At 47.2% G+C, this 12,537-nt stretch overlaps 1 protein-coding gene across 2 annotated transcripts in view; it reads left to right on the top strand.

Moving 5' to 3' along the window:
- Positions 1 to 12,537, top strand: part of CPT1C (carnitine palmitoyltransferase 1C) — a 45,339-nt gene that overhangs the window by 26,257 nt on the left and 6,545 nt on the right. For both annotated transcript variants that reach the window (XM_081971588.1, XM_081971587.1), the window contains 6 exons: positions 6,962 to 7,046; positions 8,269 to 8,464; positions 9,792 to 9,980; positions 10,419 to 10,524; positions 10,700 to 10,816; positions 11,917 to 12,081. In XM_081971588.1, the coding sequence (XP_081827714.1) occupies positions 6,962 to 7,046; positions 8,269 to 8,464; positions 9,792 to 9,980; positions 10,419 to 10,524; positions 10,700 to 10,816; positions 11,917 to 12,081 (858 nt within the window). The remainder of the gene's footprint in view (positions 1 to 6,961; positions 7,047 to 8,268; positions 8,465 to 9,791; positions 9,981 to 10,418; positions 10,525 to 10,699; positions 10,817 to 11,916; positions 12,082 to 12,537) is intronic.

Here is a 12,537-nt window from a genome sequence, read left to right as displayed (position 1 = left end):
AGAGCTACTCTGGGTTGATATTTCTATAGTTCATTGGAAGTAAAAACAAAACGAAACATGGGAAATCACAACCAGGAGATCAAATCCTGTATTCACCGCATCACAACTGTTTTGAGTTTGTCTGAAGTACAACTTAGGGTTCAAATACTGAATTGGTTCTTTGAAAGTATGCAGCAAAGAAAAGATCAGAAAAGAGGCTTAGAGCAAAGCTAAAGGGGAATGAAGATGGGCCTGCCCCAATGTATGTGGGCTGAGTATTATATCTGCTTAAATGCACTGGTTGCTTTGCTTTGCTTATTAAATGTAAGATAGCACTGCAAGCTACATTGTAAAGTCCAAGTCATGCTTCTTTTTCTCCAAAGTTGGTGGAGATGGCAGTCATGCATGGGTTAACTCAGCCAGTAACCAATAGAACGGAGTCTACCAAAGTGATATCATCGCCCCTGAGGAGTGTCCTCCTGCTTTTTTAGACTCAGTTCGATCAGAACTGGCTGTGCTAATTGCTCTCTCCTCAACTTATTTATTTAAAAATACTGAATTGGCTACTCTAATTGGTTTTAATTGGCCTTCCTCGAAAAATTTGGCTTCTAAATTACTGGTGGAGGACGGATCGTTGCTGATAGCGCCTCTTGGAGCCAGGGCTCTCACTTAGCCCCAGGGCTACTGAGAGGGACTGCCAGGGTTTCTTTCGAGGCTTCAGCCTCCGACCTTGCCTGCGGCTTACAAAGGCTTTCCTGGACGCAGCGCTGCCTAGCACTGGCCGTTGGAGGCTCCGCTCAGTGCTACCATCTCTGCTGGCTCTCCCTTGCCACCGAACGCCACCGCCGGTGGGAAACTGCGGCCACTGCTGCATGCTGCCGCTGCTACTCAGCCCTCCCGCCACCGCTAGACCGCCGCTGCTGCTGCCATCACCTCCGCAGCCTCTCTGTAGGGCCATCAACGCCCTCATTTCTTCTGCGGTCTCGGCTACCTTGTGGCATCCCGCCCATAAGCTCTGTAGCCCAGTGGCCATTTTATTTTGGCGCAAAAAAGCTCTGGTGGCCATTTTGACTCCCTCCTTTGGACAACAAGTCGTGAGTACAAGCCATGGCTTCCTCTCCTGCCCATGAGCCACAAGTGCCTCCACCTGCCTTGGCCCCTGCTCCCACCACCGAGCCCCCTCCATCCAGAACCCATAGGTGCAGGCCTGCCCTAGAGGCTGTCCTCACTGAGCCCCCTTCCAAGACTCCCAGGTCCAGTCACAGGAATACAGCCAATCCACCTTCTTGGGAGGATGGCAATGCACTCAGGTTCCTCTTAAAAAGGCCAGGGGCAAGACCAAAAACATGGAATACCATCTGTTTCAGCCCCAGAGGTGTGTTCATCCTAGTCCTCCTCCTGACCTATCTTCTGATTCAGGGGATGATCTCTCCCCTGGTGCATCCATTATGCAACCTGAAGAAGCCAGGGGCATGGGCGATCTGGCCTGCAGTGGGGATGAATCCGAGGGTGGTAGGAGCATCACTCCTGATGAGGAGCCCCTTTACCAGGAGGACATCTCTCCCCCATCCCGCCACCATTCTTACTCTCCTGGCATGGGTGATATCATATCTGAGGCCATTGAACGAGGCGTAGCAGCGTTAAACATATGTCTTCTAACCATTCCACTCCACACAGGTCTGCTTCTTCTGGTTCCAGACGCAGGGATGGTGATCTCTCGGCTTCTTCATTGCATAAGTTACCTGGCACATCCAGTCAACCATTGGTTTTCGGAGAGGAGGAATGTCCAGCAAGAGATTCAGATATCTCGGAAGACGAGGGCCTCCCCCTGACCCTCCTACCTTTGTCGGTCTCTTTAAACCTGCTATCTTTCGGTCCCTTCTCTTTAAGGCCAAGAAGATCGCTGGCATCCCTTTACCCAAGACTCCTCAGAGAACAGAAGCGGACAAGACTGACACCACTTACCCTCTCTTCATCCAGCCTAAGGTGGAAAAGGAGGTGATTCCATCGACCAGACTCTTCATAGATGTGGTCCAGAACCAATGGGCATCACCAGATACAGGCCCCCTCCCCAATACCTTGGACAAGCACCTATATAATGTGGGACCAGAACTCACCAAGAATCTGGAGGTACCTTCCATTGACTTACCTATAGTTAGCCTCTCCTCTCCTAATGCAGCCTTGGCAGTTCCTGAGGAAGCTCTTCGCCCTGAAGACAAGAGAATAGAACAAACTCTGGTCAAGGGACATCAGGTCTCTGCCTGGGCCGTTAGGGCAACTACCTCTGCTTCTTTCGCTCGCTCTGCTCTCTTATGGCTAAGACAACTACAAAGGAGAATTCCGGCCCAGGATTCTAAGGTTTGCAGGGACATTAACAAATTGAAGGCAGCCCTAGAATACATCTCAGATGCCTCCTTAGACGCCCGTTTCACGTCCAAAGTCATAGCATCCTCTATCACCACCCACCGGCTCCTTTGGCTGAAGCAGTGGCAGGCGGAAGCCCGAGCCAAGTGGAGGCTTGCCTCCTCTCCCTATTCTTCCTCCCTTCTCTTTGGTCCTCCTTTAGAACCTCTACTAGTAGAGTCCAAGGATAAGCAGAAGGTCCTGCAACCGGCCACTAAGAAGCAGGAGGGTCGGAATCAGTCCTTTTATCGTAGGCAGCCCTTTCGTGGCCAGGACGGGAGTTCGTCCAACTCCTGTCCGCAGTGTCAGGCTCCTCCCAGACAGGCCCCCTCCTTCTCCAACATATCAGGCAGAAACAACCAGAGATTCCAGCCCTGAAAGTCATTCAGGGGCAATACCATCCGCCCCTATAAGATGCAGAAGTGACTGTCTGGAGGATCTTCCGATCGGGGGGACGTCTGACAACCTTCGCGGATCGTTGGGACGACATCACCAATGACATGTGGGTCAGGTCCACTATCAGATTCGGCCTTCTCTTGGACTTGCTCTCCAACCCTCCGAACCACTTTGTCACGTGCCCTATCTCCAGGGATCCTCACGAGTCCATTCAACCTGTGTCTCTACACCAGGTGGGGTGGGATTTTTACTCTCATCTCTTTATCGTGCCAAACTCTTTGGGGGGCTGGAGAGCAATCCTCGATCTCAAATTTCTAAATCGATTCATCAGGTACAGGAGATTCAAAATGCACTCTCTCTTGTCAATCCTAGAGAGAGTGTGCAAACACGATCTCCTCACATCTGTGGACCTCACTGAGGCTTACCTCCATGTGCCTATTCACAAGCAACACAGACGGTTCCTACACTTTGTCCAAATGGGCTGTCACTTTCAGTATTGGGTCCTCCCCTTCGGGCTGTCATCAGCCTGAAGGATTTTCACCAAACTCCTGTCAATAGTAGCAGCCCACTTGCAAGCCAGACCCATTCTGATCATGTGCTGCCTGGATGACATCCTCTTGTTGTCCAGGTCACATAACTAGGCTCTTCGGGACCCCCAGGACACCTTACAGGTGCTTCAGGAGGTGGGATTCTCCATCAATCAGGAGAAGAGTCACCTTGTCCACACCTCACATCTAGTACATTTAGAAGCCCTCATTGATTCCTCCCAGGGGAAGGTCTTCCTGTCTCGGGAACGCCAGATCAGCCTCAGAGACTTGGCCAACGAGGTACGGAGGAGATAGCTCGTCCCTCTTCTACAGCTGTCTCAACTGCTGGGGAAGATCGTTCATGCTTCTCCATCGTTCCTTGGGCGCGGCTTCACAGCCACTGCCTTCAGTGATTTCTTCTGCCATTCCAGAAAACCAACAGCAGCTGTTCCCTAGTGAAAGTCAGGTTGACTCCAGAGGTAATCCATGACTGGTGGATTTCCCCAGCCATTTCTCGGGGATCCCTCTTCAGGGAACCTCTACGTTTCGTAGTCACGACAGACGCGAGCTTAACGGGATGGGGTGCTCACCTGGAGGATCAAGTGGCTCAGGGTATCTGGTCCGATTCCGACCTTTTCCACAGTATAAATTGGCTAGAATTGAGGGCCATTCATCTGGCTCGCATTCATTTCTAATCCTCACTTCACAACACACACGTGTTGATTCGGATAGACAACACAACAGCCAAGGCGCATGTCAACCGCCAAGAGGGGACGAGGACAGTATCTCTCATGGAGTCTGCCTTTCACCTAGGAATCTGGGCAGAGGCCAATATCTCTCTCCACGCCGAACACATCTCGGGCACCGACAACACCTGGACAGACTGGTTGAGTCCACAACAACCGACCCTGCGGAGTGGAGCCTGAACCGGTGCATCTACAAACAGCTGTCATCCAGGTCTGGGACTCCAGTGCTAGATCTATTCGCAATGGCATCCAACACGCAGCTGCCCAGGTACCTGTCTCGTTACACGACACCAGGCGCAGAAGGGACGGACATCTTAAGGTGCAGGTGGCCTCACGGTCTCCTGTACGCCTTCCGTCCCTTTCCCTTGATACAGAGGGTGATTCGGAAAATGATAGAGGAAGAGGCCAAGCTCATCTTAATCGCCCCTCATTGGCCGCGCCGACCCTGGTATGCGGACCTGATCAATTTCTCAGTAGGCCCAGCGTGGCGCCTTCCAATGATAACGTCCCTTCTTCATCAGGGATCCATTCACCATCCCTACCTGTCCTGGCTCTGCCTAACCGCATGGAGGCTGAGTGGGTGGCAAACCTTTCTGAGACTGTAATTCGAACTATTCAGGCTTCTTGCCACCCAGCCACTAACAGAATCTATGAATCAATGTGGCAGACTTTCATTACTTGGTGCCTTTATCGAGATGCCATCCCCCTGGAGGCTTCAGTTTCCCAGCTTTTGGAGTTCTTGCGACAAGGGCTTGATAAAGGGCTCTCACCAAACACCCTTCGGCGACAGGTGTTGGCTCTCTCTTTGGTTCTCTCTCTTCACTGAGATGAGCCCCTCTCCTCGCACCCTCATGTCCGCCGCTTCATTAAGGGCACGTCTAATCTCTGCCCTCCTGTCATACACCATTTCCCCTCATGGGATCTAGCCAAAGTACTTGACTTTCTCACTCAACCGCCCTTCGAGCCTCTCAGGTCAGCCTCATTGCATCACCTTACACTGAAGACAGCCTTTCTGGTGGCCATCACATCTGCACGGCGGGTCTCGGAACTGGTGGCCCTTTCCATCCGATCGGACCTGTGTGTATTTCACCCAGACCGTGTGGTCCTTTGCTTTGATCCCACCTTTGTTCCAAAGGTAAATTCGGCCTTTCATTGATCTCTAGACCTCACTCTTCCAAATTTCTGCCCTAATCCTTCTCACAGACTTGAATGCAAATGGCACAGGATAGACGTAAGATGTGCTCTTAAGATCGGTCGTCTTCAGGTGCACCGAAGCACTCTTGGTGTCTTTCCATCCCACAAATAGGGGACTAAAAGCTTCTCCCTCTATGGTTGGGCGCTGCTCCGATCTGCCATTTCAAGTGCCCACTTGGCACCTCACCTCACTCCTCCATCCAACATCACGGTGCATTCCACACGCAGTACGGCTACATCGGCAGAGTGGGCAAGGCAGGCCTCAGTGGAGGAGATCTGCAAGGCAGCCACCTGGACTACTACTACTCCATTTATCTGCCACTATAAGGTGGATAGATACGCTTCGGCGGATGCGGCATTTGGTCGGCGGGTTCTTCAACAAGTTCTTCCCTCTTCAAGCTCCTAACCCAGTTTTATTCCCACCTGGGGACAGGCCTAGTTTTGGTACGTCCCATGCATGACCGCTGTCTCCACCAACTTTGGAGAATGGGACGTTGGTTCTTACCTGATACGCCCCTTCTCTGGGCAGGTGGAGACAGCGGTCATCCCTACCCTTTAAGGATCTGGCCTAGTTTGCAGAAGGAGTTTTGGAAAAAATGCTGGAGCATCAAGGGATTGAGAGCAATCGAAAAGCGCACAGCAGTCTACTTATCTCTTCATCAAGAAAACGGGAGGACACTCCTCAGAAGCAATGACATCACTTTGGTAGACTCAGTTCTATTGGTTACTGGCTGAGTTAACCCATGCATGACCGCTGTCTCCATCTGCCCAGAGAAGGGGCGTATCAGGTAAGAACGAACGCCCCATTCTCAGCGATCTTTCTACAAGTTTGATCATTGGGCTTTTTGCTTGTTACATTTATTTATACCTTGATTTTAAATGTTTTAGGGTCATTGAGTATATTAAAGATAACAACAATAAATCTCTTCCCTGTTTGGTTTTCTTTTCCCAATCTAATTTTGGGGTTCCTTATCACCTGATAACAGAGCATGGTTCCTAATTCCACCATCCCTCTCTGTTCGGCCCAGTGGCAGCGCCTCTTCAACACCACCAGGTTACCTAGGGAGGGGCAGGGTAAGTGAACTGGAACACCCCGAGAAATAATCTCCTTTTCACATCTGGCTATGGGAGACTTGTGCAAGGAATCTCCTCTATGGGGTCTTTTGCAGGGTTGTCTTGTCCATATCTTCAGTGTTTGCATTCTATGATTTCAGGACTTACCCATAATTCTCTAAATCCTTCTATCTTAACCATCCTTTGACAACTTGGTGCCTTCTGTGAGTGTTGTGTCAAGAACTTTCATCATCTCCAGCAATGCAGTATTATTTGGCTAGGAATGATGGTAGCTATTGCACTCTACTTCATATTGGGTGGTAGAAGTCATTCAAAGGTACCAAGTTGGCAATCAGTCCCTGGCTTTAAAAACAATCTGGTATCCCTTCTTGCTCTTGTCAACATGGATAACTCACACCTATTCATGAAGTCAGAACCGGAGTCACTTTTGGAGCTTGGCCTACCCATTGGGTTCTTTTCTTAGCAGGACTGTTTGAGTTGCTAAGAGAAGTAAAAATTCTCCTTGCATTCTTTTTTACTTCTTTCAAAGCTTCATGGCAGGCAAATCTTCTTGATTATTCTTTCGGTCTCTCTCTCTCTCTCTCTCTCTCTCTCTCTTTCTCTCTTCCTTTCTTTTTTTTCTTGCTTCCCTCTGCTTCTCAGATGCTGCTTCAAGGTTGCCTGCCAACGTGCTCAGCTCAGTATGAACGCATATTTAATACAACCCGTGTGCCTGGTCTGGAGGGAGGTAGGACGCTTCTGCATACCTTGTCCTCCTTTTCCAACAAATACCTGCACACTGTCATGTGGATCGTAGGGGGGATGAATGGACTCCCCCACACACACCTTGTCCTGCAGTCATGTTTTATTTTAAAGCAGGGTGGTGAACATATGCTTCTCCAGATGTAAAAACTTAAAAGGTGAAGGATGGGTCCAAACCTCTCAAAGGTCTTTTTGATAAGACTTTTAGAGAACCAATCCTGGTTACCATAGTTGAGAATGGTTCTTAATAGCTTCTTATTGGTGTTCAAAACTTGGACACCTGAATCAGCTTTTACTGTTTCCTTAAATTAAGAGTGGGCATCTATGTTAGTATTTGGAAGCCCCCCTTAATTAAAAGAAAGGTTTCTGTGGGCAGAACACAATGATGCAAAATAAAAGAGCTTTATGAAACAAAGTTATTCTAGTATTTTTTTTCTTTCTTTCTGAATTTTCATTATTTATTTGTGGGCTTCTAAGATTTTTAAACTAAGCCTACTTAGTTTAAGTACTTAAATTCAACAATTGTTAGATTTGTGTATTGTTTAAATCAGACTGTTGCATCAATCATGAACTGCTCAGAATCTTTTGACTAGGGCAGTGTAGATGTCTGAGCAAGTACATTTGCACGTATGGCAAAGTGTGGCAATGTCCAATAAGGGGGGATTGCCACCAGTTTCCAGCAACTATGGTTGTAAAGAGGGTCCAATAATTTTTTTAAAAAAACCCTCCCCGACAATATTAAAAGATTGAAGGGGTGTGCGCAGGTCTTAGACACAGGACTGCAAAGAAAAAAATGGGCATTTATTTCAGCTCATGTTCATTCTGTGCGGCCTTCTTTTACTAATCTTTGACTACTGCAGCTTTCCTTAGTTGGTGCACTTTAGAGGTATAAGAATTTCCACTCACATTTTGCTATCCCAATGCAAGGCTTCACTTTGTGAAAATTTAACACCAGAGAAACTGCAAGAGTTTGCTGCAATTGCTTGAATATGAGGTGCTTGACCAGTTACTATTTTTATTGAAATTAGAACTATTAGCTTGGGATGAGAGATAAATTTGAATTATGGTACAGGACATAACCTTTAACGGAGTTATGACTCCCCCTTTTCCTTGGGGAGCCCCTGTGGGAGGAGGCAGGTGGCTAGGCTGCCTATATATTGAGTGAGACCCAGTGGAGCTTTTATTTTGTTTATGTCCTTGCTTCCCAGATAAGATCCAACATCTACAAGACAGTGATCACATTGCAGTATACCATGCAGGACGCTTATTCCGGGTATCGTTGTATTACAAGGGGAAGCTGCTGGAGCCCTGTGAACTTCAGGCACAGTTTGAAGCTATCCTTGAGGACCCTACACCCCCTCTGCCTGGGGAGGAGAAATTGCCTTCAATGACTGCAGGTGAAAGGTAAGTTGGACCTGTGGCTGCTGATAGATGGGCTGATTCACACTATGCTCTTTTTCATTCAATGGGCTTGAAGAGAATAAGTTTAGATAGAAAATCAAGTGTGTCGCGGGAGCAGAAGTAGTATTCAGCCAGTTCTGACTAGTTCTGGAAAACCGGTAGCGGAAATTTTGAGTAGTTCAGAGAAATGGCAAATAGGCTGGCCCCGCCCCTGCTGCCTCCCAACTGATCTTCTTTTGTTGCCCTGAACAGGAGAACAGAGCTGGAAAGCAGGTTAGTAGGGTGGGGAGGGAATGGGGATTTTGCAGTATCCTTCCCCTGCCACAGCCACAAAGCCATGCCCACAGAACCGATAGTAAAAAGAAATTAATCCCACCACTGCCCGGGAGGTTGGAGTTGTTGTGTGGTGTGACCTTCAAGGCCTCTACATCCCATTAGTCATCCTGCCTCTCCACTCTCCACTTAACTGTCCTGCTCTACCCTCATGCCATGCTGCCTTGCTTCCCTGTCCCTTCATGCCCTACTATGCTCTGCCACTTCTTTATGCTGTTCTTTACTTTTGCTCCCCACTCTGTGGGTATGGCTATATATTTGAGTGTGCTTTTAACGTCTTTATTTCTTATTTAAGGAGTACTTTGCTTACCTGGTTTGCACTCTCCATCTTAGATGGCTCTGCCCACTTCAGGAGGGCAATTCCCATGCCTCTCAGAAGCGTCTGGGGCCCCCCATTCACTGGGAGATGGTGAAAACCCTAGCTTAAGACAAACTCATCCTTTTTCATGTTTCCCTCCTTCTGAATAAAATACTACAGGACAGTCTCTCAGAACCCCAGCTGTGGTTCTCATTATGGTATTATGCAACCCACAGAGCTAAGGTGGCTCATGCACTTCCATAGCTGACTTGGTAGAGCGTGAGAAAAGGAATGGCAAAGAGATGGCAGAAAAGAGTGAATGAACCTCTGCTCACTTTGGAATCTCTACAGTCTCCATATCTATCTTTCCTCCTTCCAGAGGAAAACAAAAATTGGGCTTGGAAAGAATCTGTTGTTCCTTTCTTTAGCCCTGCCATAAGAACTGATCTTTGGAGTTCAGTTCCTTTCCTTGCATCTTTTCACTGTTGCTGCTTATGAAGCCAAAAGAGATACATGTCCATGCAGTGACTTCGAAGGGGGTAAAAGAAGGGGTATCCACTAGGCCCTTCTTTAATATGGAACAGGCTATCTTAGAATTAGGGAAATGATTACCCATTCTTACCAAAGTCAGTTGTTACTTTTTTGGATCAGGGCATCCATAATAGCCACCTCTCCTAACTCTGATGTTTTTTTTTGTAGAGATACCTGGGCCCGGGCCCGCCAGACCTACTTCGATTCTGGGATTAACAATGAGTCCTTGAGTATCATTGAGAAAGCCGCTTTCTTTGTCACTCTTGACACAAGTGAACAGGGCCTGCGAGGGCCCAATCCAGGTCAGGCTTTGGATGTCTATGCAAAATCCTTGCTACACGGACACTGCTGTGACAGGTAGGCATATCCTCTCTGCAACCAACCTGCAAAGATTGTACACCAGAAAGGGTCTTGGGTCACATATCCCTCTCATTTCTTGAACAGAGAAATCGTTCCAAAATATCACTTCCTTCATACTAAAAAAACAAAAAAACCACTTTTCCCATAAGGACTGGTTTTGTTTTCCAAATAATTTTCAGCTGGCTGTGATACCCTTCACAGAACCCTATTAAGTTCCTTGTATGCCAGTAAGCATTTCCCCAGTATCAGTGGTGGAATGAACGTTTTGAAGTGCAACAGAGAGAGAGAGAGAGACATCATGATCTTCTCTGTTGCCAGGGCCCTGAAGCAAATTGTTTTGTGCCCCCATGATGGAGTCATGCCTGTCCATGTGTGCATCTTTGATTATGAGAAGAATAGGGAGCAGCCTATGGAAAAAAACCTCTTTTCTCACAGGTGGTTTGACAAATCTTTCAACTTGATTGTTTACCGCAATGGGAAAGCCGGAATAAATGCAGAACATTCGTGGGCGGATGCACCTATTATTGGACATCTTTGGGAGGTAAATCTCCAGTTGGGTTCTCCAGCATAGGGTTGGTCGGAAGGAGGAGGGGGTGTGAAATGGAGAACACTTGGATTCCCCGGGGTGCTAGGGAATGGGGTGCTAGCTCAATACGAATGACGCAGCAGGGAATAAAAACAGTTGAACTTTCTTTTGGCCGCCCCTTTTTTTACAGTACACACTTGCCACAGATTCATTCCAGCTGGGATATGATGCTGATGGGAACTGCAAAGGCAAGATGGACCCCAGCATCCCCCCACCCCAAAAACTGGAGTGGGAAATATCATCAGAGGTAAGTTTAGGCTCTGGTGAAGACAAAAGGTTTGACACAAGTGCACGCCTCCCCCCCCCCACACTCACACAATGGTATGTCAGCTGGGTTGTGATAGGACAGTGTTTATTGATGGGAGTGGCCTCAATGGAGGTATTAACAGAAAGAATTGTACCTGAGGCCCTTTTTAATGTCTGGGAGTGGCCTTCTTTATTTTGCTGTCTTTCTTCAACAATGCTAATTGAAAATTTATTAAATTACTTAAAAGCCTTTCAATTAAGTTTGTACAATATTCTAAACCTGGTTAATTCTAACCCTTTGATTTTTTTTTCTCGTTTAGCATCTTGTGGGTAAACCTAGCTCTTAAACAATGTACTAAATATTTTTTTCTTGACACAATTTGATGGTTTGTTGCTGAATTTAATGGTGTGAAGTTTGGAGACCAAAGGATTGCAAAGAAAAAAAACACAGAGAGAAAGATATTTGAGATATACATGCAGCCTATGCATTGCCCATCCCTTTACTTTATATATTTTTGATTTGAATTGAATTGGAGCTATTCCACTCTATAGTCACTCTAGGCAGTTAACAATACATTAAACATAATGTATAGGACATCAGCACATTGTCCATTGCTGGTTAATTTAGTTACCCCTACTGAAGACTAAAGTTAGTAGAGACTTTAGACCAGGTGTGTCAAACTCAATTTCATTGAGGGCCGCATCAGGGTTGTGTTTGACCTCGGGGAGTGGTGGTGGTGGTGGGTAGGGTGGCCAGGGTGGGCATGGCCAGCTCAACATCACTCGTGTTGGGGGTGCCTGTGGTGGCCCGGGCACTCTGCCAACAAAAACGGGCTCCCGAGTTCCATTTTTGGCTGCAACAGCCTCTTGCAACACTCCGCCAGCGAAAACAGAGCTTGCCCTACCTAGCTCCATTTTTGCTGGCAGAGGCACCACAGGCTGGTCCTTCACTGTTTCCAGGATGCCTCATGGACCAGATCTAAGTACCCCATGGGCCAGTAATGAGCTATTGCGAAGGGAATTAGAAATAAGGGAAAGCTGATTTTCTCATGACATCTGCTCTATGCTTTGTTAATCATTTCTGTTTCTTATTCTTCACAGTGCCAAAAGATGATCTTACAGTCCTTTATTTTGGCCCACGCTTTGGCCAGTGACGTTGATTTTCACGTCTTTACCTTTAAGGACTTTGGCAAATGCGTCATCAAGAAATGTCGCACTAGTCCGGATGCTTTTATCCAGCTTGCCCTTCAACTAGCACATTTTCGAGTAAGACTCTTGATTAACCAGTTGTAAACATGTTGTTTATTTTGAAACATTATAATTAGGGAATTATTGGAGAAAATAATTGAAAAGTCTTTTTTTTCTTATAGCAGAATAAATAGTAACTTTGATTGCATTTATACATAAGAAATGAATTGGAACTACCGTATTTTTCGGAGTATAAGATGCACCTTTTTGCCTCAAAAAAAGGCTGAAAATCTGGGTGCGCCTTATACACCGAATACAGCATTTTTTGCGTCCCGAAGCCCGGTCCCTTCACCAAAATGGCCGTGCATAGTCTTATAGAGGCTTTCAGAGAGCTCCTGGGAGCTGGGGAGGGCAGAAATGAGCAAAAAAAGGGGCAGTTTTTTGCCCCCCCAGCCCCCGGCAGCACACTATAAGCCTCCATAAGGTTATGCATGCAATTTGTTTGACAAAAAATGGGCTCATTTTTGCGAAAAA

The sequence above is a fragment of the Natrix helvetica genome (assembly GCF_964273705.1).
Source record: "Natrix helvetica genome assembly, chromosome: Z".
NCBI lineage: Eukaryota > Metazoa > Chordata > Lepidosauria > Squamata > Natricidae > Natrix > Natrix helvetica.
This window is presented reverse-complemented; position numbering and strand designations above follow the sequence as displayed.